Raw genomic sequence first — 13150 nt, 5'->3', positions numbered from 1 at the left:
AATACACAAATACACATCTGCCTCTTACTGAGTTAGATCACTGTACCCCAGGGACTTTGCAAGGTCCTTTAAAGAAAATAACTCAATGTGCAACCCCGCAACACATATTTGCATTTGGTCATTTATATGTATAGAAGCTGCCCTGTAAGCAATGTAATATTTCCGAAAGGGGGTGGGGAGAAAGGAGATCTTGTGTTTGGTGTAAAAATCCTGGGGCTTGGCCCAATATATCATTTCTTTTTAAAAAAATAATAATCATTTTTCTTAAATTTTCCACTTTAACAATCCAATCAAATCACATTAAATATTCCAAATTATGCATATACACATATATATATCAAATAATCCAAATATTGGCCCAATAGACCATTTCACCCAGGATTTTCTACTCTGACTGGCAGCTGTCCTTCAGGCCAAGGTTTTCCCCAGTACTGTTATTGGAGGAGATCTTTTTAACTCCAGATCCACGGTTCCCAATATGGGGCATACGCCCTACCGGGGGGGGCAATTTGATTTTTAAGGGGGGCAATTTGGAAGCTTGTTTAGACCAGGCTTCCTCAACCTCAGTCCTCCAGATGTTTTGAGACTACAGTTCCCATCATCCCTGACCACTGGTCCTGCTAGCTAGGGATCATGGGAGTTGTAGGTCAAAAACATCTGGAGGACTGAGGTTGAGGAAGCCTGGTCTAGACCAAGTTAATGGCCCTTTAGGCTTCCTCCATGTGAATAGGAGCTCATTTTTTGAATAATAAGAATTATATGTCATGGGGCGTGGGATCAGGATTTTAGAGATGCTTAGGTGGGGCATGGCCAAAAAAATGTCAGGAACCACTGCTCTAGAAGCAAGGGACTCTACATGGGTCCTTCTACTGGGCTATGGCCCTTTTCCTATCAGAGAAACAAGAGCACCAACATCACTGATAAGAAGCCGTCACCAAACAAACCACATTTCCAGAACCCCTGAACCAGTCACTCGTCCAACACAGATAGGAAAAGAAAGACTCAGTCAGGTGTTTCTGTGCATATACTGGAAACCTACAACACAACAGTCTAGAAGAAATGTGCAGAAAAGTCTTTACATAACTAGATTATCTCCACCAAGCGTTCGCTTGTTTCTTCCAATGGAAAGAGAGAAGAAACGAGAGCCGACAATTTCCAAGCCGATAACTGACCATATAAGGGCCAAAACAGTTCCTTAAAGCAAGCGTTTAGCTTAGTTATGCAAAGACTATCGTTCCTGCACAAGAAAGCACATACAACTAGAGAAAGTTGAAAATGAAAATAAATCTAACTCTCGGACAAACACAACAGTATATTGATTGGAAGGACTTTAGTGCCACCAACCTGGAGAGGGAATCTTTATTTCTGTGGAGCACCTTTATAGCCTGTGGAATAAAATCTCACTTCTTGCAAAAGAAGAAAAAGAATCAGTCTACGTATCGGTGAAGTTAGCTGATAAAAATCAGAAGCTCAAGCTTGTTAAGCGATTTCGCAGGAATGTGCAAGCGTATGGCCGGCAGCGACATTAAAGCATTCATCCAGAAGGAGGCGAGAGACAAGTTCAAGGCCTTTGGGTTTATGCAGATCATATCGAAACTTGGACATTTTTCATTGTTGTTGTTAGTGCTCCAGAAACATAATTCCTGACGACAGACGTGGAAGGTGGTCTGAAATTCTCAGTGTGTGAATCAGAAAGCTGGTGGCTTTCCTTACAGAAGAGAACCTCATTTTTTAAAAAAACAGCTTTTTTCCTTATATTGTTTGAATTGCAGAGTGTGCAGAGAAGCAAATGCTGAGTCTCATTCCGGTTGCTAGCATCGCCATTCCTGGCCCACCTCGCTTTTCTGCCTTACATTTTCCAGAATGCAAGTGCAGGATGTAAATTCAGTAGATTCAAATCAACATAATTTCAAGTAAGCATACATAGCACTGGACCATAAAGTGCATAAGATCTTGCACTCGTAGATTAGTAGAAATAAATTATGAACTTAGGAAGCACTTGAGAACACATATAAACAAACATGCCCAGCTCTTTCCAGAAGGGTAAACATGTATTAGTCTACCAATCCTGCTGCTGTAAAGGGTCCGTGGTCTTATTCTGCACACATTTAACAGACAGTACATTTTTCATTTGATTCCAGCTTTTAGCTTTTTGCGCCTATGTGTTTATATACCTGGCAGCTGAGGATGACTCATTGTGCATCCGATGAAATGGACTTTATTACGTCATAATAAATTCGTTAGAGTGCAATCCAAACCATCTCTACTCAGAAGTAAGTCACATGGAATACAGTGGAGCTTACTACCAGGTAAATGGGGTTAGGATTGCAGCCCTGATTTTCTAAAGTACCAGGAGAGTCTTAGTTATTTATGTCCACCTATATTGATAAATGGAAAGGAATAGTCTTTTGCATACCCCTGCACACATCCAGTTGTCAAAAAGGGTCACAATTCCTAGACAAACATGTCTGCAGTATTGTTATATTTGTTAAAAGTAAAACCAGCTGTTATGGAACCAAGCAGAAGAGATCAGTTATTGAAAGCAGGTGCTAGAAAACAGAAACTTTGAACAATACGGACGGCATGCGTTAAACTGGCAAAGGCTGCATACATTCCACACCTGTTTCATGGAACTGGCAAAAAATAACTTATTGTGGGGGTAGAGGAAGAAGGTAGCCTGTTATCCAGACCTGCTTCCTAGAACACTGGTCCACATGCACTCAGAGGTACAGTAAAACGAACAGTATTACCTGCACAAAAACACAAACACGGCATCCTGTCTGGGATTCAAAGTGGCCACTCCTCCAATCGAAACATTCTCATTTGTCTAAATCAGGGGCAGCCAACATGGTGTCCTTGCAAAATTCTGGGACTACAAAACCCATCATCCCTGGCTACTGCGTTAGCCATCGTGACAGGGGATGATGGGTGTTGGAGTTCACATCTGCCAGCACCACGTTGTCTTTCCATGATCTAAATGTTTCCATATGCACTGCTTAATGAGAGAGCGTGAATTGTACACAGGAGCCCCTTTTCTGCACATCAGAGAGCCCTAGTGAAATATAATGGTTTCTTAGAGATAAGTTTACCTTGACCCCGGACGTGCGTCATTAACTGAGCTGTGATGGCTATGAAGACAAAGGGGGACCAGCTCAGCATCTTGAACCAGCGGTGGGTCTTCTCTCTTGTCATCGGATGTATGTAACATCAACAAACCTGTAATCACACAGAAGTATTTAATCAACAGATGTTGCAGTCACCCTTTGGGATTTCAGTTGTGGCAAGCAAGATTCTCGTCAAGGTTATTTTCCTGTTAGCTGAGGGGGAAAGGGAAATACAAACGCTATAAACTATACTGTATTTTTTGCTGTATAAGACTCACTTTTCCCCTCCTAAAAAGTAAGGGGAAATGTTTGTGCGTCTTATGGAGTGAATGCAGGCTGCGCAGCTATCCCAGAAGCCAGAATAGCAAGAGGGATTGCTGCTTTCACTGCGCAGCGATCCCTCTTGCTGTTCTGGCTTCTAAGATTCAGAATATTTTTTTCCTTGTTTTCCTCCTCCAAAAACTAGGTGCATCTTGTGATCTGGTGCGTCTTATAGAGTAAAAAATACAGTATATATTGTCACATCCAGAACATATATTTAAAGCACATTTAAGGACATGGCTTGCCCACCCCACAAGAATCCTGGGAATTGTAGTGTACCCCTCACAGAGCTACAATTCCCTTAATAAATTACAGTTTCCAGGTTTCTTCGGAGGAAGCCTCTTGCTTTAAATTTATGGTGTCATTCACAAACAGCAAGACTTACTTCTTGTTGCAATGCTACACTGTCCAATGAACCCTATAGCTCAGTTTTATTCTTTGGAAGAGACTGTGCATGCCCACCCCACTTTTTTTCTCCTGCAGCCCTCATCTAGTCAGAACGACTATTTTAAAACTGTAAAATAAATAAATAATAGGGAAACAAGGAACAAAGCTATCCCCTGCAGCAAAAATATGCCCTGTGCTCTATAGGTGGAGGGGACGTCACATATTTGTGATTTTTTTTCCCCCTTGCTAGAAGCTCAAATATTGTTAGGGCATGCTTGGTGTCTCGTCATGCAGAAAGTCTCATTAGCCTAGTTCTCAGTGAGGTTGTCAACCTGCGTCTGGGCTGAATCACTTTAGACAACAAATGGGTTGGGTTCTTTTGTTTTTTGTGGTTGAGAGCATGGCACACATTAAACCTCCCTGCACATATTCTAGACTTCTCTAGAATGCTTCTCCCTGAAATACTACTTTTCTTCATGCATGGATATTTCTCTCCTCCTTCTTTTTGGTATGGAGGACCATATCAGCAGGGGATTTCCCACCAGAAATCTGACGTGGTTCTCCAAAGTGATTTATCGCCTTAGCGATAGCTCAGCCTTAGAATGGGAGAAGCGGAAGGCAAACAGTTTAAGAACAAAGTGCTCCAATCCAACTAAGATCTACCCAGAGGTAGACTAAGGTTACCAGACATCCCCGTTTCCCGGGGACAGTCTCTGGATTTACAAATCAGTCCATCCATTCCGACTGAAGTTGGAAAGTTTCCCCTGATTCATTGAAAAAAAATCTGGTAACCCTAAGTTAGACCCATTGGAATTAATAGACCTAAGTCTTAGCAGAGCTACCACGGGATGCAGCCCATAGAGCTGGGCAAACCATAAAGGTAAAGGTAAAGGGACCCCTGACCATTAGGTCCAGTAGTGGCCGACTCTGGGGTTGTGGCACTCATCTCGCTTTATTGGCCGCGGGAGCCAGCGTACAGCTTCTGGGTCATGTGGCCAGCATGACTAAGCCGCTTCTGGCGAACCAGAGCAGCGCACAGAAACACTGTTTACCTTCCTGCCAGAGTGGTACCTATTTATCTACTTGCATTTTGACATGCTTCCAAACTGCTAGGTTGGCAGGAGCAGGGACCGAGCAATGGGAGCTCACCCCGTCGCGGGGATCCGAACCGCCGACCTTCTGATCGGCAAGTCCTAAGCTCAGTGGTTTAACCCACAGCGCCACCTGCATCCCTTAGGGCAAACCATGGTTTTTTAAAAAAAACAGAAAGCAAAAAAGGTCTGCCTCTGCTTACTCATCCCCATCCACAGAATGCTAATAAGCTCTTAAGTCACTTCTGGGGGATGCATTTGGAGCTGACAAGGGGGACAACATCAACACATGTGGTGGCATGGTTGAATTGGGACAGCAGTGATCAACCTCTCGCCTAATCTTGGCCAACAGGCCTCCCCATTCAGACCATGGGGCCATTTCAGCCAAGCCACACCCATCTGCCCTACATCTGACAGTACAGATGACATCAGCTGTGGGGCAGCTAAATAAATAGACACCTGCTAAGTCCTTGTCACTGGGCTTTGCAAACCCAGACAATCAGCTGATTGTTGCTGCACTGTGAGCTGTGATCTTTGCACACTGCGATTCCGCTGCAACATCCGGCAGGTGTGCTGTCCCACCCACCTGTCAATCTTTGCCTGCAGAGTGGAGGTGGGGGAAAGATAATGATTTAGTCCCCTGTCTGGACCCAGTTCTCCACCCCTAGGCTAGGACCTGGGAAGCCAGGGTTCAGATCCTGCCGTAGCCGTGAAGCTCAGTGGCAAACCTGAGCTGATGTTGCCACACCATAAGATGACAGGAGCCAAGCCTAGGATCCCATCCCGTAAAGGTAAAGGGACCCCTGACCATTAGGTCCAGTCATGGCCAACTCTGGGGTTGCAGCGCTCATCTCGCTTTATTGGCCAAAGGAGCCGGTGTACAGCTTCCAGGTCATTTGGCCAGCATGACTAAGCCGCTTCTGGCAAACAAGAGCAGCACATGGAAACACCATTTACCTCCCCACCAGAGTGGTACTTACTTATCTACTTACACTCTGATGTGCTTTCGAACTGCTAGGTGGGCAGGAGCTGGGACCAAACAACAGGAGCTCACTCCGTTGCAGGGATTCGAACTGCCAACCTTCTGATCGGCAAGCTCAAGGCTCAGTGGTTTAGACCACAGCGCCACCCACATCCCTAGTGAAGGGGATACGGATTTCAATTAATTCACTACTAGACCTTCAGCTGCCAGGATAAACATCATTTCTCCAGGTATTAGGGATACGAATATGCTAGGGGGCAGAATAGCAGAAAGGTTTGGAATAGAACCGTCAAGGGAAAAACAAGGTCAGGTCAAAAATGTTTGAGATTTACTCCTTGGGCCCAACAGTTTCTTGTTGTAACTTGAATGGTTTACCAAGGAAGCTTTCACAAACGTGATGTTAAAACCAATGTAGAATCCAAAGATATTGTCTCTGGGATAAGACAGCATGACCAGCCCAAGGGAGGAATAAAGCTTTCTGCGCCATCTGTGTTATTTCAAGTTAAAGTGACATTCAATTTGAAGATTTTAAACTCCAAAATTCACTATATATTTTTTAATCCCAGCTACTTAATTCAAACTATGAGGGTTATATATACACACATAGCAGGAAAGTTGAGCACATTGCTTGGTAAGGTTTTCAGGATTTTAACCTGAAAATCCCAACTCATCACACCTGGGGCAGTGGAGGCCAGAAGGACAGGTGTGCAGGTGCCACTGTATTGCTTGTGCTACTTTAAAAACCAAAAAACACGCACATCATTTGAATGGCAATGCCCATCAACTCTGGAGCCTCTGTCCCCTGGCTCCCTCAAATATTTTAGCAGGGGCGAAGGGACCTCAGCCCCTAGGTGTTGGCTGCTATGTAGCACATTGTTGAGGGTGAAATGGCTTGAAACAGCAGGCCTTTTGGAAAATCTGTGAGTGGCAGAAATCTCTTCAGAGCAACACCACGCACATTTGCTTAGACGGAAGACAGGCATTCAAACAGGAATAGGATTGCATCCTTAAAACCTGACAATTGATGTACGACAGGCATGGCCAAACTTGGCCCTCCAGCTGTTTTAGGACTACAACTCCCATCACCCCTAGCTAACAGGACCAGTGGTCAGGGATGATGGGAATTGTAGTCCCAAAAACAGCTGGAGGGCCAGGTTTGGCCATGCCTGATTGTATGGTGTCCTTGGCCACCAAAGGCACTGGATACAAACTACTATATCAATAATATAGTAACACTTGTGCCTGTTGTTCAGGCACAGGAAAGCTACTGCAACAATCTGAGCAGTATCATTCCCCCCCTTTTTTTAAAGCTATTCCACACATGTTGGAAACTCATATAGGACAGGTGAAATGCAGCCCTGCTGTTTCAGCTGCTGTGAAGGTTCTCGGAAGCCAACGAGGACTGGCGCCAGCAATGCACTGCAACGGGAAGGCTGGCAGCGGTGATCAGAACAGGAGGGGCAAGACTTTTCTCTGTGCATCTGCTGAGCAGTTGTGTTCATCACATGGTGGCCACACAGGAGAACTCTTGAGCGATGCGTATATGGTATGCTATGGGGGGCAAGCCAGCTGTGGGCAACATGAAGGGAACGCAGAACCGATGGACGCAAGCCCTTTCTGTAAGTGCAGCACACAATCCAGATCATACCATTTATGTTTGTTTGTTTACTCCACGGGTAGGCAAACTAAGGCCTGGGGCTGGATCCAGCCCAATCGCCTTCTAAATCCAGCCCGCGGACGGTACAGGAATCAGCGTGTTTTTACCTGCATAGAATGTGCCCTTTTATTTAAAATGCATCTTTGGGTTATTTGTGGGGTTATTTGGGTTATTCTCAAAATATAGTCCGGCACCCCACAAGGTCTGAGGGACAGTGGACTGAAAAAGTTTGCTGACCCCTGCTCTAATGGCATTAAAAGTTCTGCACTCACTATTAGATGACCAGTAGGATACAGTAGGGATGCAGGTGGCGCTGTGGGTTAAACCACAGAGTCTAGGACTTGCCGATCAGAAGGCTGGCGGTTTGAATCCCTGCGACAGGGTGAGCTCCCATTGCTTGGTCCCTGCTCCTGCCAACCTAGCAGTTTGAAAGCATGTCAAAGTGCAAGCAGATAAATAGGTACCGCTCCGGCGGGAAGGTGTGCTCTGGTTCGCCAGAAGCGGCTTAGTCATGCTGGCCACATGACCCAGAAGCTGTACGCTGGCTCCCGCGGCCAATAAAGCGAGATGAATGCCGCAACCCCAGAGTCAGCCAAGACTGGATCTAATGGTCAGGGGTCCCTTTACCTTTACCTTTAGGATACCACTCGTCATATTACCTGCAACTCTGAATCAAAAGAGAGAAATGCAGCCTGAGTACATTCAACAGGTAAGCTTGCACACTTTTAAGTTTAGAAATATTGGCCTTCGTCATGTTAAGGTGCGGGGCATGCCAGGTGCCAGAACTGGAAGGGAATGACAGGAGACCCTTGCAGGATATTATTAAATAGTTAGCATCCCCACAAACAATTCAAAACGAATACTCCTTAGACAGCTGTCATCTAATCTCCCTGCAAACTAACCGTGATAAATGTACAATAAACAGGCCATCAGGAAGTTCCCTCAATCAGTTTTTGGCACTTCCCACATCTGTCATGTGAACACAGAGCTTCCAGAGGAAAGAATGTGCTTGAAAAACTCTCTCTATTCCACTTTCTTCCTCGAGTTAACAGCATTAACAGACTGAAGGGCAAAACTCCCCCCCCAAAAAAAAAATCCCCCAAAACATTTCCACACATGATACTCAATGTGTTTCTTGCATTTACCACATGCTGCAGAATGCAAATATAAAAACCTAGGGTGGCTGGAATGTCCATTTCATTTCAAAAAAGCCCCCCTCTGCATTCATGCCTGAATTAACACTCCTGCATAGTTACAAAACAAAACAAGGGGGTTGCAAGGTGCTATTTGCTACACCTGTGACAGGTTCGGATAATCAAGGCAAACATGAGGACGGATGGGCAGAGACGCTGTATTGACCTTTCTCAAAAAAATTGCTAAAACATTCCCACAAGTTACTTATTTTATTGCCTTTCTCTAGTCTCAAAATAAACAAATGGCTTGAATCCCAACAACAAATCCTTGCATAGTGCTGAGGGAAGGCTCTCTGCACATGTTCAGAGGCACTCTGTACTTTCTTATCACTGCACCTACATAACAGTGGTGTGCCCTGCCACTGAGAAGTGAGTTTTTGGGAAAAAGACGTGCAGGTTCAGCCCGGGTTCAAACGAAGCCTTGCGCATCTCAAGCGAATGAGCGCGCTCTGCACGTGCGCACTGGCACTCTCGCCTTCGATACGGCTTCACTGACGGCCGGGGAAGCGTCCTGAGGGTTTCCCCCACCCGCCGCGGCTCAGATTTAAGCCTCGAGGGATTATATTGGGACAGGATCCGTTTCACACAGCCAGCGGGCCTGGCAAGCTCTCCTCCACCATCATCGCCGGCAGAATGGCAGAGCCCCAGGCGCCGAGAGAGGGCTGTTGCTTGCAAGGAAGGAAAGCTATCCATTTATCTGGCAAGGCGCGCTTTTACGCATTTCTTGGCTATTCCGATTAGGCAGCCGCGCTCCACAGAAAGCGCACAGCACACCCACCCACCCAAATACACAGCCACGTCTCCAAAACCTACAGATGGAGATATTTCTCGCTTTCCCTTTAAACGAACGCGCGCACACGCTCACTCCAAATCCCCTTCCCTTCCTTATCTACATCTCGCTGGGAAAATTATTTCTATACCCCATCATTACAGGGTTCACAGATGTGTCTTTGTTCACTGATGAAACGAAGGTAAGAAGAATAGGAAAGGGAGTGGGGATTAGCTATTTAGAATGTTTCGCCTTTCTTTCCCACCCCATCCTCTCTTAAGGTTTTTTTTTTAAGACACACCCAATTACTATTTTATTTCATTTTTTTTAATGGTCAAAGCCGGATGGGTTGGAAATCAAACGAACCTTTGCAGCCATGAACAATTTTGCTTTAGAGCATTGCAAAGTGGGTGCAATTCCCTGCGAGAAAACCAGTCTTTGCAGCAGCAGCAGCGCGCGCGCAAACTCAAGACCAAGCAGCAAACTCTTAGGAAAAGAAAGTTTGTTTCTCTCCCGTCAGTTGCCCTTTTCTTCTGCTTGATCTGCAGCAATGGGAGAGGAAGAAGGCAGCCGGTGAAAGACTAGAAGGTGGAAATGAGGGGAAAGAGGAGAAAAGGGGGCAGCGAGGTGTGTTGGTGGGGGGAGAGATATACAGCGATTCCAAGACGCAAGAATAATCCCCGGCACCCATTCCCTCTCTCCTTCTGCAAGCCCTCACCCCAATCCCTTACCTTCTCCACTCCGCTCCTGAGTTGAGGAAGGGCAGTCCCGCGGGAGGAGGGGGGGTGTTGCCAGGTGTACAATGGGAACGAGGGAGAAATGTGAGCCTTTTGGTTCAAGCGAGAGGGTTTCTCCAAGTATGGGAAATGGGCTTACAAATCCATTTTGGGAGGAGAGGGGAGTGGTCTTTCAAAGGCACGGTTCCCACAACATTCGTTTGGCACATAGACAGCTGTCTCCCCCCCCCCCCGTCCCAGGAGGGGGAGGAAATCAAGGCATTTTTAAACACTTCGGGTTTTTAAACTGGTTTAAGCTGCTGCACTGCAGCCCAACTTCGAAGTATAAGTACTCCAGCATTTACTTCTGAATAGAAATGTATAGGATTGCAGTGTTAACCTTACCTAAGTTCAGGGGTATTTCTCTTTATCCTCCCTTAATTGGAATTCTCGTGGGGGGGGGAGGCTGGGAGGGCTGTCACAGTGAAATTGTTATAAACACTCATAAATGCAGTGCTTTTTTTCCTGGGGGGACACAGGGGTACACATACCCCTAAACATTTCGTGAATCTAAATTTGGCGTATTTTAATATGGGCAGTATTTTAATGTGAGTAGGAAAGTGAGAGTACCTCTAAACATTTTTTTTATAGAAAAAAGCACTTCATAAATGTGTAGCATACATCTGCCCTAAGTGATGCCCAAACAAACATTTTTTTAAAAAAATCCATTGCTATTGGAATGGAAGCATGTAAGCTTTCCAGTTGCGCAGGACTCTTCAGCAAGCAGAATTCTTCATTTATTGGTTGCTCATGGCTGGGAACCAAGTTTCATCCACCTGATCCCCATCCCCACTAAGCAGTTGATAATTTACAATATTAGGGGATGGAAGAGAGAGAACTGCATGTTAGCAAAGCATTGATCTATTTATGTGTTTTGGGGGCTTGGTTAGGGGCTGGGAATGAGGACTGAGTAAAAATGCCGAAGGTTTCATGGAAAGGGGAGGGGGTTAAAAGCAGATTTCCCAACTGCATGAATTCTCTGCCAGACAGCCCTGCATAAAGGTAAAGGGACCCCTGACCATTAGGTCCAGTCATGGCAAACTCTGGGGTTGCGGCACTCATCTCACATTATTGGCCGAGGGAGCCGGCGTACAGCTTCTGGGTCATGTGGCCAGCATGACTAAGCCACTTCTGGTGAACCAGAACAGCGCACGGAAACACCATTTACCTTCCTGCTGGAGTGGTACCTATTTATCTACTTGCACTTTGACATGCTTTCGAACTGCTAGGTTGGCAGGAGCAGGGACCAAACAACGGGAGCTCACCCTGTCACGGGGATTCGAACAGCCAACCTTCTGATCAGCAAGTCCTAGGCTCTGTGGTTTAACCCACAGCGCCGCCTGCGTCCCTAAAGGCACACAAAAGCCAATGAACACAAAATTGCTTTGCTTTACACCCAGTGCTTTCTTTTAAAAGAAAAAAGGTGCCAGAACTCACCATTAAGTTGTTGCTCTGGCTGGGGGGGGGGGGAGCACAGATTACACCCTGTATAAGAGGCCATTTCACCATAGAAGTCATTCTGTGATTCGTTCATGAACCTGCCTTGGTTCAGTAATGTCACCTGTCCAAAGAAGAGGAGGTTCTGGCCAAAACAGAAGAAGGTGCTTTAATACGAGCATCTTGTTTTAAGTGTGGAAACTGCATGCATTCCATCCATGTGCAATCTGTGCACACACAGTCCCTGATATTGCCTGTCATTTAAGGCAGTGGTTTTCAACCAGTGTGCCGTGGCACCCTGGGGTGCCTTGAATGATGGTCAGGGGTGCCGTGGGCAACAGTGGCTTCTGTCCCTCGTTCCTTCCCTCCCTCCTCTGATGCCCTCTCGTATCTCTGCCTCCCAAAGGCTTGCACAGCTGTTTGTTGCAGCAGCCCTGACTACAGGCTCCCCAGTTGAATGGTGCCTCTGGGGCTGGCCAGGGGGTGCTGGTTGCCAGGAGCTGAGGTGGCCTCAGAGTAAGCAAGCACGTGGGTGAGGGAGCCCAGCCAGTCAGCCATTCCTCCAGCCCTTGCTGTTGGGAATGGACAGTGTGAGGAGTCACCTCTCTTTGGGGCAGGGAGGGGGGCACCTCAGAGACCAGGGGCGGTAGCAGCGGCTGCCTGGAAGACTTCCCAGGAGAAAGGAGAAGAGAGGAGGTTGAGGGAGCGCTCCACAAGGGAGAATGTTTGAAAAAGGGCAAAAGGCTGCCAGCTCTGCAGGCAAGGCGTGACAGAACTGGGCTCCTGAGTGCCACAGGGGTGCCACAGAAAGAAGAAGAGTTTGGATTTGATATCCTGCTTTATCACTACCCTAAAGAGTCTCAAAGCGGCTAACAATCTCCTTTCCCTTCCTCCCCCACAACAAACACTCTGTGAGAAGCTGAGAGACTTCAGAGAAGTGTGACTAGCCCAAGGTCACCCAGCAGCTGCATGTGGAGGAGCGGGGAAGCGAACCCGGTTCACCAGATTACGAGTCCACCGCTCTGAACCACTACACCACACTGGCTCAAAGAATGTAGTTGATCAAGGGAGCCATGGACTCGAAAAGGTTGAAAACATCTGATTTAAGGAATCTTAACACAGTTAATAAGCCTAATATGTCTAGTTTCCCACTCAGTTTTTCCAACTTCACATTATTAGTGCTCCAACTGCACAACCTTTTTTTTGACAACTGCACATTTGGTGTCCAACTGCACGCCTGGAGGGCCACACCTCCAAGAGCAGCCTTTGCACCCATCTCCCAGCCATATATGATCCATCATTGGATGCCTCAAGACTCTCAGACATGCTTATCAGTGCTTTGGTTGGGTGGATGGGTGGCTGTTCGCACAAGGAGGTGTTTGTTCGTGGACAATATTTGCCACTGCACTGCTATGGACCAAACAGAGGCTCCA

At 46.4% G+C, this 13150-nt stretch overlaps 1 protein-coding gene across 5 annotated transcripts in view; it reads right to left on the bottom strand.

The window, feature by feature from the left end:
• The window catches only part of COL14A1 (collagen type XIV alpha 1 chain), a 147309-nt gene extending 136804 nt beyond the window's left edge, over positions 1-10505 (bottom strand). For 2 of the 5 annotated variants that reach the window (XM_082235396.1, XM_082235397.1), the window contains exons 1-2: positions 10236-10505; positions 3090-3216 (exon numbers count right to left, since the gene is read on the bottom strand). In XM_082235396.1, coding sequence (XP_082091522.1) covers positions 3090-3192 — 103 coding nt within the window. In that variant the 5' untranslated portion in view covers positions 3193-3216; positions 10236-10505. The remainder of the gene's footprint in view (positions 1-3089; positions 3217-10235) is intronic. The other 3 variants (XM_082235394.1, XM_082235395.1, XM_082235398.1) reach the window with 3 other exon arrangements.
• Positions 10506-13150: the final 2645 nt, after the last annotated feature.

The sequence above is a fragment of the Podarcis vaucheri genome (assembly GCF_965113315.1).
Source record: "Podarcis vaucheri genome assembly, chromosome: 8".
Lineage (NCBI taxonomy): Eukaryota > Metazoa > Chordata > Lepidosauria > Squamata > Lacertidae > Podarcis > Podarcis vaucheri.
Note: the sequence above shows the minus strand (reverse complement) of the source record. Positions and strands in the feature narration are given on the sequence as shown.